This window comes from Auxenochlorella protothecoides, assembly GCF_000733215.1.
Source record: "Auxenochlorella protothecoides strain 0710 unplaced genomic scaffold scaffold30, whole genome shotgun sequence".
Lineage (NCBI taxonomy): Eukaryota > Viridiplantae > Chlorophyta > Trebouxiophyceae > Chlorellales > Chlorellaceae > Auxenochlorella > Auxenochlorella protothecoides.
In genome coordinates, this window is record NW_011934162.1 from 266,412 (window position 1) to 281,314 (window position 14,903).

General features: G+C 63.4%; 6 protein-coding genes across 6 annotated transcripts in view; 3 read left to right on the plus strand and 3 right to left on the minus strand.

Annotated features, from left to right (window-relative positions):
- Positions 1 to 138: 138 nt before the first annotated feature.
- F751_2885 (ABC transporter D family member 2) lies at positions 139 to 3,719 on the plus strand (the record flags this gene model as incomplete). The annotated part of the gene is made up of 10 exons (XM_011398198.1): positions 139 to 192; positions 291 to 469; positions 622 to 738; positions 939 to 1,277; positions 1,499 to 1,631; positions 1,839 to 2,000; positions 2,160 to 2,293; positions 2,545 to 2,644; positions 2,820 to 2,879; positions 2,964 to 3,719. 10 exons carry the CDS (start codon positions 139 to 141, stop codon positions 3,717 to 3,719), a joined length of 2,034 nt encoding a protein of 677 aa, XP_011396500.1.
- A 511-nt stretch (positions 3,720 to 4,230) lies between these two features.
- Positions 4,231 to 5,904, minus strand: F751_2886 (Tether containing UBX domain for GLUT4; the record flags this gene model as incomplete). Its single annotated transcript, XM_011398199.1, has 4 exons — positions 4,231 to 4,737; positions 4,891 to 5,378; positions 5,490 to 5,684; positions 5,799 to 5,904. The coding sequence occupies 4 exons, from the start codon at positions 5,902 to 5,904 to the stop codon at positions 4,231 to 4,233; spliced, it is 1,296 nt and encodes a 431-aa protein (XP_011396501.1).
- On the plus strand, positions 5,079 to 5,279 carry F751_2887 (hypothetical protein; the record flags this gene model as incomplete). The annotated part of the gene is made up of 1 exon (XM_011398200.1): positions 5,079 to 5,279. One exon carries the CDS (start codon positions 5,079 to 5,081, stop codon positions 5,277 to 5,279), a length of 201 nt encoding a protein of 66 aa, XP_011396502.1.
- Positions 5,905 to 7,049: 1,145 nt separating the features above from the next.
- On the minus strand, positions 7,050 to 12,135 carry F751_2888 (Chromatin assembly factor 1 subunit B; the record flags this gene model as incomplete). Its single annotated transcript, XM_011398201.1, has 13 exons — positions 7,050 to 7,271; positions 7,413 to 7,815; positions 7,894 to 7,970; positions 8,154 to 8,711; positions 9,299 to 9,988; positions 10,117 to 10,227; positions 10,335 to 10,462; positions 10,665 to 10,739; positions 10,880 to 11,004; positions 11,232 to 11,450; positions 11,560 to 11,692; positions 11,827 to 11,923; positions 12,016 to 12,135. The coding sequence occupies 13 exons, from the start codon at positions 12,133 to 12,135 to the stop codon at positions 7,050 to 7,052; spliced, it is 2,958 nt and encodes a 985-aa protein (XP_011396503.1).
- A 231-nt stretch (positions 12,136 to 12,366) lies between these two features.
- Positions 12,367 to 13,706, plus strand: F751_2889 (Peptidyl-prolyl cis-trans isomerase cypE; the record flags this gene model as incomplete). Its single annotated transcript, XM_011398202.1, has 5 exons — positions 12,367 to 12,474; positions 12,764 to 12,848; positions 13,108 to 13,216; positions 13,332 to 13,447; positions 13,633 to 13,706. 5 exons carry the CDS (start codon positions 12,367 to 12,369, stop codon positions 13,704 to 13,706), a joined length of 492 nt encoding a protein of 163 aa, XP_011396504.1.
- Positions 13,707 to 14,039: 333 nt separating this feature from the next.
- The window catches only part of F751_2890 (Inositol phosphoceramide mannosyltransferase 2), a gene marked incomplete at both ends in the record, with an annotated part of 2,131 nt that continues 1,267 nt past the window's right edge, over positions 14,040 to 14,903 (minus strand). The window contains one exon of the mRNA XM_011398203.1: positions 14,040 to 14,693. Coding sequence (XP_011396505.1) covers positions 14,040 to 14,693 — 654 coding nt within the window. The remainder of the gene's footprint in view (positions 14,694 to 14,903) is intronic.

Here is a 14,903-nt window from a genome sequence, read left to right on the forward strand (position 1 = left end):
GACGCAGAAAAGGCTTGGAACCTGCCAATGAAGTGATAGGAACGGGCCTCGTCATCCTAAAAAGTCTGGCGTGGAGTGGGCACGACCCGACAGCCAGGTTTCGGCACTGTCTCGGTCGACCTGAAATAAACGGCGATCATGGCGGACTTGTTCCTCGATGGGCTTTCCCAGTCTCAGAAACGTAGTTTGGCGGTGAGACTCAAATATCTCTTGATTTGTTGGCCCGGGCATGACCTGGTGTGTGTGGAACCTACTGACGACCTGCCCACCTACCTGCAACCCTCCCGCAGATCATCGTGGTGGTGGGAGGCGGAGCGGGGGCCAACCAGATCAAGAAGGCCTTGAGGAGCGCTGCTCGTGAGCAGCAGGAGCTGGCCATGGGAACAGAGAGGAAGGACAAGCCGCTGAAGCACAAGGCTGTTGCAGTGGACGCCATCTTCGCCTCGCGCCTCCGCAAGATCCTGTCCATGTGAGCCTGGGCAATTATGTGGGAGAGGTTTGCCATCCCTTGCAAGGAACATGCCTGCCGCTGACTGGAGAGCCATGCACGAGCCTGCCCATTCTTGGCTGTCATGTCGGGATCTGATATCTGATTGTGTGCTCCTCATTCCCTTTGCGTAGCTGTGTGCCAGGACCACTGTCTGCAGAGGCTGGACTGATCTATGCACAGGGAGGTCTCCTCATAGCCCGCACCATGCTCTCAGACTACATCTCCCGCCTGGAAGGCCAGACTGGGAGGTGTGCTCTGCGGGGCGTCTGTACTGGGCCTGTAGCAAGCACCCAGGGCTGCCCCCCTGCCTTGAAAACAAGTGCCCCTCCCTGTGGCGTGAGGTGCCACCCGCTGCCGCCTCCCTCCGTTGCGTCACCTATCTTGTATACAGGCCTGTTGCCTCTCATCATGGGTCCCCTCCCCATTCTCCCACCCCCCACACGCACAGGTACATCATTTCCTCTGACGGCTCCAAAGTGCGTCGAACCATGGCCCTGTTTGTGGCGGCCTCCATCCCAGCCGCCGTGGTGAACAGTGGGCTGAAGTACATGCAGAAGCGCATCAAGCTGGCCTTCCAGCGCCGCCTGACCCTGCAGCTGCATGAGCTGTACTGCAACAACCGCGCCTACTTTGCGGCCTCCACGCTGCGCGGCCTGACGGGGGCCGACCAGCGCATCACCGAGGACGTGGAGAAGTTCACCTATGCCATCTCCGAGCTCTACTCCTACACATTCAAGCCGCTGCTGGACGTCGTCCTCTTCACGCACTCGCTGTCGGGGATCATGGGGTGAGGGGACTCGGGAATGCGCTGTGAAGAGAGACAGTTGTAGGGGGGATGTGAGTGCAATGGGGGCCTTGGCCAGTGATGTGGTTGGCGCTGAGACACGCCACCGGCCTCAGTCTTGGCATGTGCCCTTTCAGCAGCACCTCCCAGCCCGTCCATGCAGGTATAAGAATCTCCTGTCACTGCATTCCCCACATCCTCCCCCTCACTCCCCCGCATCACAGGTACAAGAGCCAGCTGGCCCTGTATGGCTACTACTTCTGCTGCGCCTCCGTGCTCCGGAAGACGAGTCCCCCATTGGCCCTCATGACAGCCCAGGAGACGGCCCTGACGGGCGCCTTCCGCCAGGCTCACCAGGTGTGGTAGGAAGGGGGGGGGGGGGGGGGGGGCGAGTGGTGCCCTTCACAGGTGTGAGGGTGGGGAGGGGTGTGACGGGGCATCCAGAGGGTTGCGCTGAAGCCAATATGACGGACCCCAGAGGGGTGCCTCGGCCACGCTCGTGTATTCGACCCAACACATCCAAAGCCCTGACCTCCCACTCCCCCCCCTCCCCCCTCCACGCAGCGCCTGGTCCAAAACGCAGAAGAGGTGGCGTTCAACGACCCGCCGGCGGGCATGGCCGAGCAGATGATCCTGAACCAGCACCTGTACCGCATGCTGCGCCACTCACGGTTGTCCGCCTTCCAGCACTTTGTGCAGCAGGTCCTGGATGGCTTCTTCGTCAAGGTATATTGTAGGTTGGGAAGGGGTTCCCTCGCTCTCAAAGCTGCCAGCAGCCCCTGCTTGGCCGCTGGGTGCCTGCGAGCAATTCCAGTTGGACCCTGCATCTGATGCACCCCCGACTGCTGATTCTCTGGGCCCCTTTCCCGATACCACGCTGCGCAGTACGGCGCCACCGCCGTGGCCCTTCTGGTCTACGCCCTGCCCTTCATCTTCGACAGCAACAACCCGCGGGCGGGGTCGGGGCACGCCACCCAGAACTACATCCGCGCCATGCGCTTGCTGGGCAACACCTCCAAGTGCGTCGGCTTTGGTGAAGTATCTGGAGGGGAGGCTCAGAGCATGATTGATCGTGTCTCATGGGCAGCAAGAAAACCAGCTGGCTGAGGCTGGGCGGCGGCCTGCGCGCCTGGCGTCGTGCCCTGCCACCTTCCAATGCAGCCATGCAAACCTGGTGGTGGTCGTCGACCGCAGGGCTGTCCGCCGCGCCCAGGTAATCCCGATCACCAAGCCGCCCTGCCTGATCATTGGGCCCCCCCCTATCCTGCAGGGGCATCGGCGACCTTGTGCTCATATACAAGCGTATAACCGGCCTGGCGGGGCACACCTCCCGCGTGTCGGAGCTCCTGGAGCAGGCAAGCGCTGGTGATGTTGTTGGTGCATGCAAGACCTCACGGGGCCTGGGCTTCAGTGCAAGGCGGCGTGGTCTCCTGATCGATCACCGTGTGCTCGCGTCCCTGGATGCTCCATCACCTGGCATGCTCCCCGGGTCACTGGGTCGAAACCCTGTCACCAGCCTCCATCCGCCCCGGACCCTGCCCACAGGTCAAGAACCTGAGCAGCGACAACCCCGAGCGCGTGCACACGCAGCTCTACCTGCGCAACGTCTCCTCCTCCGGGTCGCTGGCGCACGCGGCGGGGCCCGGCCCCGCCGGGCTGGATCCGCTGCCCGAGCCGCGGCGGCATGAGGGCCCCACCATCCGCTTCGACCGCGTGACGCTGACCTCGCCGGACGGCACGACCCTGGTCCGCGGCCTGACCTTCGACGTGACCCCCGGGCGCAGCGTCATGATCATGGGCCCCAACGGATCGGGCAAGTCCTCCCTCTTCCGCGTCGCGGCGGGGCTGTGGCCGCTGCAGGCAGGCGAGATCACGCTGCCCCCCAAGGGCCAGCTCTTCTACCTCTCCCAGCGCCCCTACCTCGTCTCCGGCACGCTGCGCGACCAGCTGCTCTACCCCGAGCCGCCGCGCGATGTGCTGGCGGTGGCCTCCCCCGCCTCCCGCGCGCGCGTCGCGCCCTGGGCCACCTCCGCCGCCTACCCCTCGCGCGAGGCGCTGGACGAGCGCCTGGCGCAGTGCCTGGAGGCCGTGGAGCTGGATGGCCTGGCCGCGCGCGGCCGCGGCCTGGACCAGGTCCAGGCCTGGACCGAGACCCTGAGCGGCGGCGAGAAGCAGAGGCTGGCCATGGCGCGCCTGCTCTTCCACGCGCCGGCCTACGCCGTGCTGGACGAGTGCACCAGCGCGGTGTCGGCCGACGGCGAGCTGGCGCTGTACCGCGCCGCCATCCGCGCAGGCATCACCGTGCTCAGCATCGGGCACCGCCCCGCGCTCAAGGGCTTCCACTCGCGCATCGTGCACTTTGAGGGCGGGGATGGCGGGAAGGGCTGGACCGTGGAGGAGCTGCGCGACAGGGATAGCGACGGGCTGGCAGGGACGGGGGCCTGAGGGTGGGTGTACTGGGAAGGAAAGTTGGCGTCATGGCCGGAGCAGAGCGACGGGCGCAGGGTGGGCTGGTGCAACCCTTCAGACGACGGGCGCAGGGTGGGCTGGTGCAACCCTTCAGACGACGGGCGCAGGGTGGGCTGGTGCAACCCTTCAGACGACGGGCGTTGCGGCTGAGTGGCCTGTACATGAGACGATGGGCGCCTGGCAGTCCCCCCGGCAACTGAGCAACAAGCACCACCACCAGGTGCCGTGCGTCTCGACGATGAGCGCGGCAACATCCGTCCTGCTGTGACCAACACGCTCTGCCTGACCCAACAATCTCCCCCCTTCCCAAGCAACAGAGAACCTTTTCACAAACGTTCCCCTTGACTGTCATGTTTTTCACCGAGTTATCCCCTTGCAACCCTGCTGCTCCATTGTCGGTAGCACATGAAATAGTACCAAGACACGCTGCCGTGCCTCAGAAGTCTTTTCAGGATGGGACAGATTCCTTTGCACAGAATCAATCCCGTCATTTCCCGGCGGGCTTCAGCCATTTGGGCAACGCACCCGAGCGCGCCGCCCCACCCGTCGGAGGCCTACGCGGATGAGCCGCGGCCGGCAGCTGTGGCATCGCCTCGCGCTCCTGAGGACCCCGCCCGATCCCCTGCTGCCCGGCCTGAGCGAATCCCGGGGCGGGCGCGCCGCGTTGCACGAGCGCTTCCACCTCTGGGCGCAGCAGGGGCCCTGGGGCAGGCCCGCCCTCCACTCCGACGTGGACCCTCGCGGCGGGCAGCAGCTCCGCCTTCCACAGGCTGGTGCCGTCCTGGCGGGGCAGGAGCATCTTGGGCGGCGTCACAAACAGGTGGAAAGAGAGGCCGGGGAGCAGGGCGGCGGCCACCAGGTCGTACAGGCGGCCCGTGGTCTCCCGGGCCTTGAGCACGGCCTGCAGGCAGTGCCCATCGGGCAGGACCAGGCGGATGGGAACTGGGGTGTCTGCCTGGGCCTCGAAGCGCGCCTGCTCCTCCCGCTCCCGCAACTGGAGCGTGGGTAAGAGACGCGTGAAGGAGAGGGGATGAGGACTGCAGGCTGACATCTGCCAAGCCAACAAGGGGCACATCTACCACTCAGATCCAGGCACAGGCTCTCCAGGCCCGCATCAGCGCCCACCCATCACATGCATGCAGCGCACCTGCCGCGTCTTCAGCACCGCACCAGCCTGCTTGGCCTTCCGGGCTGCGTACCCCGCCACCACATGCCGGTAGTCGCTCTCATTGAAGTCGTAAAAGTCATCTGGGGGATCCTGGTTGGCGGCCTCGACGCTCGTGGCCTCGTCTTGCGTGTGAAAGACATGGACCTTGCTTCCAAATAAAGCCACTGATGGGTCGTCCTCAAGGTCCTCTGCCTGAACGGCCGGCGTGGTGGTGTTGGAAGCGCCCTCCACGCCGGCGCTGTGGGTCTCTGCCTGGGCATGCGCCTGCATGCGACTCGTACCATTGCCATGGTCTGGTGCGGTCGACTCAGGTTGCCAAGAAGGTCCCGTGGGCTGAGCATCGTCGGGCTGAAATGCTGGGGCCCTAACTGCAACAGACGGCGCACTGCAGCTCGCAGAGGGGGCAGCAGCGGCAGGGCTGGCTTTCAACTCCCGGGAGTCCCTCACACCCAGCGCAACCTCTTTGCCTGAAGGAAGGGGTCACGTACCAGATTGAGATGGGCCACTGCCCATGGGCTCCTGGCGTCTCCTCTGCAGCCCCACCTGATGCCAAGCTGTATCCGGCCCCGTCCACTCACCAGTGAGAAGTTCAAGTCTGGAACCAGAGGGTAGATTGGAGAAGCGCAAGGGGGCATTGAGGTCCACGGGGGACCCCTTGTACATGAGCTTGCAGTCCCCAGCCTGGATGGACTTGAGGCCGAGCTGGGAAAGCGCCTGCTGCACAGCGCCAGACATTGGCGCCATAGGCCCGAGCTTGATCTGTGTCGATTTCCCTGCAGGATGTGATTGCTTTGATGTCGATGACAATGCGGTATGCTCAGAGAACACGTCAGTCCACTGCCATCGCTCAGCCACTGCCATCGCTCAGCGCAGTCGTGATCACTTACCCAGCGCCTGCACCCATAACGTCGTCATCGCGCACCAAAGAGGAACCACACTAATCGAGATTCTGAGAATATGTTGGCTTGGTATTCTGGACGCATGGCCCGCCATACCGTTTGCTGATCCCGGGGTTCACCGACGTGGCACTACCACCGGGGGCGCGACCATGCATGACATCGAGAGCGGTGCAGGAGACGTTGAGACCGTTGCATCCTTGCTCATTGTGACACACCCAGGAGCCTGAGTTCTATTGCCTGATTGGGCACTGGTCGTGGCAGGGCGCTGAGTGGGTGACCATGCAGAGGCTCCAAGCACTCCAGCGTGTCCTCACTCAGCAGGTCAAGGTCGCATTGCAGCGAGGCTTCGCGAAGAACGCAGGAGGGGCAGGAGCTGAACTGGAGGCTTCCGTCAGCAGCAGCACTTTGACTGGCAGACAGGAGCACGTCCGTTTCGTCACCCCTGACAACTCTGGTCGCAACTACGCACACCGGGTTCTCGCCCGGCAACTGCAAACCACGGTGCGTCGATGTTGGAAATTCTAGATTGATTGCAAGAGAGGGATGGTGCCTGTGACTGATAAGAAGAGTGCGTGTGGGGGAAACGGTCCCCTTGCCCTCTCTCACATCATGCGCCACCCCCACATTCCAGAGGGAGGCGAACAAGATTCGCAGGGGCAGGACCGCGTCCCTACAGGCTCGAGATGCCGCCCGAGTAGAGAGGTGGCGGCAGAGGGCTGCATGGAAGGCGGAGGCGGCTGCTGGAGCCACTTCCGCGTAGTGACCATCCATATGGACAGCTTGGCTTGGAAATGGCCTCTAAGATGGGCATTCCTTCCACTTCCAGAAGCTCCATCATGGTCAAAACACTCGCACTCTTCCTGATCACTGGAGCTGGCGGCGGCTTCAGTGCATTGCTCTATTTCTGTGTCTGCCGTGAAGGGTTACATGGCAGCCCCTTTCCCCCCAGTGGACTCACTGAGACAGACATTGTGCCTGCAATGACAGCACCGCTATCGCCACTCAGGATCCAGATCTTTCCGTTGGAACAGAGCGACAAAAAATCCATCTGTGCCATCCTGGTCAGGATCTGCGTGCATTGCATTGAGCAGCGCCGGGTTGAGATCGTGAACCTTGCAGACGAGGCTGCAAACTATCGCTGATCAGGTTGCTTCCGAGCAAGCACTCCTCGTTCCCAGCCATCTCACACTGGTCACAGGATCACTCCAACTTTCCCACCACCCGTCCTCAATCACACATTCACACACCTGTCCGTACGAGGCACTCCGCCCTGGGGCAGGCGCCGGCAATGCCCCGGCGATGCCATCCCGGCAGCGCGGGCGCCAGCTCCATGCCTGCCGCCTCCGCATCCGGCAGCACAGCCGCGACCACCGCCTCGTTCTCCCGCACGTGCACCGAGCAGGTGGAGTAGGTGAGGCGCTGCAGGCCCGGAAAAGAAAGCGCGTGCCGCAGCGCCGCCTCCTGGAAGGCCGCCAGCGCCTCCACGCGCGGCGCGGCCTCCCCCAGCGCCCGCCGCGCCGCCGCCCCCGGCAGCTGCGCGTCGGCGCGCGCCGCAGCCGTGCCCGACCCGGAGCAGGAGGGGTCCAGCAGGATGCCCTGCACGTGGGCGTGCCGCGCCGGGTCCAGCGTCAGGAAGTCGGCGCAGCGCACCGCGACGATGGCCCCCGCGCCCGTGCAGTCCACCGACGCCTGCAGCCGCTGCGCACGCTGCGGGTCCCGGTCCAGGGCCAGCACGCTGCCGCCCGCGCCCAGCAGCGCCGCCAGCTGGGTGGTCTTGTTGCCCGGAGCCGCGCAGGCGTCCAGCAGCGCGGCGCCGGGGGGTGGGCGCAGTGCTGCGGCCGGCATGCAGCTGGCCCGACTCTGCAGGACCAGGCGCCCGGAGCCCACCCCGGGTAGCGCGTGCAGGTCGGTGCCGGGGGGCAGGCTGAGGACGGAGGGGAGCAGGGGGTCGGGCTCGACCTGGGTGTGCCCCGCGTCGCGCAGCTCCGCCACCGCCTCCTCCACGCTGCAGAGCAGCGTGTTGACCCGGACGCAGCGGGAGTGGGGCAGGGAGGCCGGCGCCGCCGCGCTGCCGGCGGGGAACCTGGCCGCCACCAGCTCCTCCGCTGTCCCGACCCCGGCAGCTGTCAGCGCAGCTGTCAGGGCTGTCTCCAGTTGCTCCTGGGGGTGATCGCAAGGGAATAATTGATGCATGAGAGTTACTTGCCACGCGCTGCGACAGACCAGAGGGTTTTGATATCTCCTGGACCTCATTGAGATCTGCAAAGTATACTCTACGAGGTTAAATCAGAATCCTGCGGCTGCATCTTGCACACCTCTCCCAAGCACAGTCAGCACACTCACCCTGGTCGACAGGACTGCCCTCTCCGGGGCGCCTATGGGTCGCGGCGGCTGACCAAAGAGCATGTCGTACACCAGGACGTAAGCCACGGGGGCACTGAGGCGAGGGAACTTGGTCAGGAGTCCGGCTTCCTCCACCAACTCCTGGATGACAAGGAGGTGGCGCAGGCACTCGCAGGTGACCGCATGCGTGGCTCGCTTGGCCTCGATGTGTGGCGCAAGGGTCAGCGTCTTGACGCTGGCCCCCCCCTTGCCCGATGCATCCGCCGCAAGCAGGCGCTGCATGGCGTAGGCCGCCTGGCGGTGCACGACCGAGGCTGGCGTCCAGGCTTTGGGCCCTGCAGGTGGTGCTGGCCTGGCATGCTTGGCCTTTGGGGGCCCTTTTGCCACATGATGGACAGGTGTCTTTACTTTGGTGGATCTCAAAGCTCCTGACTTGGGTTTGGGAGCTTTGCGTTCCCCAGAGGCGCCATTCCCACGCTTCAGCAGGCTCACCGCCCGCTTGCGAACCATGCGTCCGACACCGCTGCTGGGGACCTCGGCCACTCGATCGGCTGAGGCCTAGGCATGAGTTAAGGGGTGGTTGTGATACGTTTTTAATTCGACGTATATAAGCTTCTTGTAAAAGGCTCTCAATGTCGCTTCGTTCTGTCTGTGTCTGTACACGAGTGCACTTGCACTATGGAAGGACACGCGCGCGCGCGTCGCATGAGGGTGGGGGGGCGCCCTCTAACCCAGTCATCAACACCAAGTCCTGGAAGTCAGGTTTTCCTCGCCGAAGCTTGGCTGGCACTGTCTGTGCCCATAGACCCTGGAAAGAGGGGCACATGTGCAATCGGGATGGGTGTGATGCGCCGTCTCGATGCACCGCCCGACGTGGCGTCCACAGGCAGGGCAGCTTGTGGAGGCATGTTGGAGGAGGCCTGCGTTTGAAAAGGAAATGACCTCTCATCCAGCACATGATTGAGATGGAAGAAAGGATGCAGGCCAGCAGATCAAAGGACACACATCGCCTGGGGCGACAGCACTGGGCATTGCAAAGCAATGTCCTCCACCAGAGGTGGCCAGAACCATGAGAGCCTGACCTGGCACGCTGCCGAAAACCTTGCCTGCGCACTCCCGGTGAGAGGCTGCACAGGCGTGGGGACCAGTCTTCGCTTCGCTGGCTGGGCGGGCCACCTCGCAGCCTGGAGCGGGTCGCAGGCGGTCGGCGGCTCCGACGGCGGCGCGGAGGGCGGGGCAGGGAAGGTGAAGCTGTCGTCTGCGCTCGACTGATCCGCCGCCGCCACGGTGGGCGCGGGTTGGGGCTGGCACGGGACGGCCTCGGGGACGATTCGCCGCGCTTTCTTCAGTACAGGGGTCGGACAGGCGGCTGGGCGAGCGTGCTCCTGCTCGGGGCCCTGGGCGGGTGCCGGGCCGGGCGGCAACACGCTGTCGAGCTGGTCCAGCTGGACCGCCGAGTCCGGCAGCGCCACCGCTGCATCAGCTGGCTGCGACCCCGGCGCGGGCTTGCCCACCCCTCCCAGCCACCACTCGGCCTCGCCACCGGCCAGCGCCTCGCCCAGCTCGCCCGGCTCGAACACGGCGATGCTGCAGTAGCAGTCGCGGGAGGACACCGCCAGGTAGCGCGCATCACCGGACCACGCCAGGTCGGTGATGGAATCGTAGTGCAAGGCGCCCAGCAGGCACAGCGGGGTCGGCGAGGCGGTGTCGTATATGACCACGCTGTCCAGCGTCGCCACCTGCATGGGGTGCACGTCCACCGGGTCAGCATGCTCTGTGAAGAAGAGAAGGCCAGCCTCAACGTCAACCCTCTCCTGGTGTGCATGGCTGACGAGCTGGGCCGAGCATGCACTGATGGTGGGGGGGGGGGGCAATGATGAATGCACTCCAAATACATCCAGTACTCCTAGCGACTATCTGTGAGGAGGGACACCGAACACACGGCTGTCCTCCAGGATCTCACCGCAAACACCATGCGGTAGGGCAGGTCGATGGCTTGCCCACCCACGTCCTCCCTGCCAGAAGGCTCTGGTTTCTTGAATAGGACGGGGCAGAAGCGGACGGCCACCACCGGCTGTTGGGCAGAGGGGGCCAGAGGGAAGACTTTGGACCTAGAATACCCCGCGGAAATACATCGGGGCACTGCGCAGGGCCACCCGCGCCATGCTGCCGCGCCCACACCTTGGAGTGGCCCGGGAGGTGGAGGAGGGGCGCATCCCATTCGTCGCGCGCGTACACATGCACTGCGTGCCCCTCCTTTCCTCCCTCCTCGAATCGGTGCACGCCAGCAGGGACGGCGAGCATGGACCCTGGGGTGGCGGGTGCATGGGCGGGCGCTGGTCAGGGTTCAGCATGGTCCAGGGTGCGTGCAGGGGACAGGCCTGCACGCAACGCCCTGCTGACTGCCAAGGCTAAGGTTGTGGCAGCATCTATCGTGTTGGGGGGCCTCATTGCCCGTCTCCCATTGAGGCTTGGTGACGTCCCAATCCCAAAGCCTGCCAGGGTGCTCACCATCTGGGGACCAGGCCAGCCGGCGAAAGAACGAAGGGAGGGACTCGTCGTGGAAAAGAGGCACCTTGACTCCGCCTGGTCGGGTTGGGTATCACCAGAGAAGGTGGGAGCAGGGTGGCAGCACAGGGACCGGCAGAGGTGAGCCGCTTCCTCATCGCACTCCAGCCTGGGCCCATTGCCATCCCGCGCTGCATGCACCCCCCCGCACTGCTCACCCCGGGTGGCGCCCTTGCTCAGCGTGGCGCAGCAGTAAAGATCCTTGGCAGTGGCAGCTGCCGTGGCGGCCGCGGCTTTTGCCCGAGCCTTCTTCCCCACCGCCGGCGGCTTGAGGCGATACACCCTGAGGCGTGGTAATGCATGAGGGCCGGTCACTCTCCATGCCCACCTCGCATGGGTTGGTGGGACTGAGGGGCTCAGGAGCCCTCGTGACCTGGCCGGACTCGGGGCCTTGGGTCTTCACCCCAGCTGCTCGGTACCCTTGGAGCTGTGCATCAACCATGCCAGAAGGTGGTGCTTCCCAAAGGGCCAACCACAATCCCCCCCCCCCCCCACTCAATAGCAGCCCACCTGCACGTCCGATCCGCGCTCTGGGTGACTACAAACTGGCGCACAGGGTCCCAAGCGACCCCCTGCACAAAGTGCTTGTGGTGCGCCAGCTGCGCCAGCATGGCCCCGCGCTTCCTGTCGCCCATGTCCCACACAATGGCGCGGTTGTCGATGGAAGCGGAGACCAGGGCGGACCCGTCAGAGGACCAGCCCACATCCATGATGTCATCCGTGTGACCCCTGCATGGGAGGCAACCGAGGCGGGGTCCTCTAGGCCCGTGAGCGACTGCCAGGGCAAGAGGGAGTTTGCTCTGATCAATAGACTATGGACCCCCATCCCAGCTCCTACCGCAGGACCGCAGCCCGCTTCATGCACGGCTCCTCCTCCTCAGCAGACAAGTTTCCTCGTGGCGCCTGGGCATCTGCGCAAGGCTGCCAGATCAGCATCTCCCCTCCATCGCCACTGGACACCAGGTCACGGCCTGAGGGTGGTTGCAGGCGATCCAGGGTTCCACTATTTACATGTAGAACTCAATCGCAACGTCCATCAACAGATCCCACTCGCAATCAATACCAACACACAGAACGTGATCCACAGATCAGACCCAGGACTGACCTGTCGGGGAGAAGCGGATGCAATTCACCGTCTTGGAGTGGCCGGAGAGGGAGGCCGTGTGCTGAATGGTGGCGTACCCATCCTCACCCTGAGAGACCTGCGTCATGCGGTCGGCGATTCCGGGAGCGATGAGGCATCTGTTCCTTGCTATATATCCCACCAGCACATTTCCACAAAATGACACCGTACCTGCCAGAGCTTGATCTCCTTGTCTGCACCGGCTGTTGCGAGGCAGGCAGCTCCCGAGAAATCCACAGAGTAGACCGGCTCCTTGCCATGCCACACGATCTGCAGAGTCTTCACCTTCATACTGGGAGATATAGTATTCAGAGGAACGATGCTGCCCGTCCATCTGAACACGAAACTTGTTCGCCCCGGTGTCGAGCAGTTTGTATCCGATTTGAAGCGCGCTGCATCGGCTCAACAAGAAAGGAGTGCCATGTCGCAGTTTTCAGCACCATCCGACACAGTCTGTGCCCTGACAGATTCTCAGGGGCGGTACTCAATCTGTTTCAGAAGCTGCATCCGATATCATCTTCAATGGTGCGCTGCTGGTTAGACATTGACATCGGCGATGCTGCCCAATACGCCTTGGAGTCACGTGCATTTGCCAGGGCGCAGGCACTGTTCGACACGATAAAAAGCCAGGTCGGTTATAGGCAACGTACTGAGTGGGTTCTCTCAATTAAAGTGCCCACTCATTCCGCAACATTGCTTCGCGGTTGCGCATGCTGTAGTACGGCTGGCCGGAGGAGTTAAGCAGCTTGGATGAGGAACAGCGTGATCTCCTCACATCAGCATGTGATAGTGACCCTTCCTGGCGAGATCAGGTGCGATCCCGGTGCTGGATTGAGGTGTCAGATCAACTGCTGGCTTGTTTGGAGCGATACTGTGCGCGATTCTTCACCTCATTACCTTGTGTCCCTTGTATCTGCAGGGCACCATGCAAGCCACCCCGCCCACCCCTCTGAGGGCGGGGCGCCTCACCATAGAGCTGTTCACCGAAGCTGCACCTCGGGCCTGTGAAAACTTCAGATGCTTGTGCACAGGGGAGCGAGGGAAAGGGAAGAGCAGTGGAAGGCCACTGCACTTCAAAGGCACAAAGTTCCATCGCATCGTCAAGGGCTTTGTGTGCCAAGGTGGTGATATCGTCAAAGGTAGGATTGGCGTTACACCCTCATTCTTGGTGTTTGTGGTTTGTTCAGGAACTGACGGCGGTGCTCGCATGGTCAGCTTGAGTCTCCCTGCAGGCGCCCACTCATTGCACTCCCCTCCCCTCAGGCGACGGCTCAGGTGGGGACAGCATCTATGGCAAGCCCTTCAACGACGAGAAGGGGGGCCTCAAGCTCAAGCACGATGCAGCGGGCATCGTATCCATGGCGAACAGTGGGTAGGTGGAGTGCTTATGGGTTTTAGAGCAATGTAGGTTCCCAGCAGCTTCCTCACGCCCGTCCTCATTGCAGCCCATCTCTTCAAAAACCCCAACACTTTGCCGTGGTGTGCAGGAAGAACAGCAACACCTCCCAGTTCTTTCTTACGCTAGGCCCCGCTCCAGCATGCGACGGCAAGCACACTGTGTTTGGAAGGGTCGTGGAGGGCCTGCCCATCCTCCAACGAATAGGTGAGGTACATGTAGGCGTGATATGTGATGAAAGGTAACGACAGGATCCGGGCCATGATGCCTGCGCAGGCAGGGCGACATCCCCTGAGCTGACGAGCCACTGCATGGTCTACCAAGGGGCTCGGTGTGTCAGCACCATCAGCATGTGCACATCAACCCCCACATGTTGGCATTCCCACTGCCAGATGCTCTGGCGGCCAGCAAGGACGGTGATCCCCTGACGGACGTATGCATCTCCGACTCTGGTTATGATGGCTAGGAGAAACTGGCATGTCTAGCCATGGCAACCACTCTTTGTGTCTGGGCCGGTACATAGGCAGCCGTCGAAGCATGTGGGCTTTATTGTTTACGGCATTGCGAGGGATTGGAGAGGGGGAATCAAGTCGGGGTACACTGGGTGGCAAAAGGGCGAGGTGATTTGCGGGCAACATGCAGGACACACAGCGTGAACCAAGGGACAAGCTGGGATGGTCAGTGCGGACAAGAACATGGAAAATGGGGCACTGGGAGCCCCTGTATAGCATGCAGAGGAGGATCTGGTCCTCAGGGCTGCGGTACCCAGACAAGGGCAGATGCAGTCTGACTCCCCCCTTCAGACGGGGCAGTATGCCACCTGCTTGTCGCCATACTTTGACTGGCACTGCCGCTCCATCAGCGTCGTCCTGCGCCCCGGCCGCCCGGGCGCGGACCTCTGGCGGCGGTAGGCCAGCGCGGCGATCAGCGCCGCTGCCGCGACCGCGACAAGCAGCACCACCTTCCCGTACCGCTCCATCCAGAAGATGAGGGGGGCGTCCCCGGCGTGCCAGCTGCTGCCGTGCAGGTGGTAGAACAGGGCGTCCCCCGAGGCGTCGTACTTGCCGTAGTCGGCCTTGGAGATGACGGCCACGGCGGCCAGGTCTGGGAAGTGGCTCAGCAGGACCGTCAAGAACATGGGACCGGTGGTGAACATGACCTGCACGTACTTGATGACCAGCCACAGGTTCCAGCCGCGCAGCGCGTGCACGGCGGCGTGCATGAAGGCGGCCCCCGGCGCGGCGGCCATGACGTCGTTGGAGATGCCCACAGGGTGGGTTAGGGGCGCGGTGAAGGGCGCCGCCAGCAGCGGGTCCACCCGCTTGCGACACCCCATGTCCAGGTCGATGTAGACGCCGCCGTGGTGGTACAGGATGAAGTATCGGATGGCGTCCACACGCTGAATGACGTACGGGTAGGCCAGGTAGGTGGGCAGGAACCAAGGGAACTCGAGCTGGAGGGGAAGAAAGAGGGAGGGGAAGGATCGGCACATGTGTGGCCTTGGGTGAGGTGTGCGACGCCCTGATGTGTGCCAGCGCCCAAGTCCAGGCGCAGACGCCCTGCCACCCACAGCAACAGGAGGTCAGGGGCAGGCATTCTAGGTGCCTCGCCTTGAGCAGGAGGTGGAGTCTACCTGGTGCTCAGAAATTGAATCGCCCCCCCC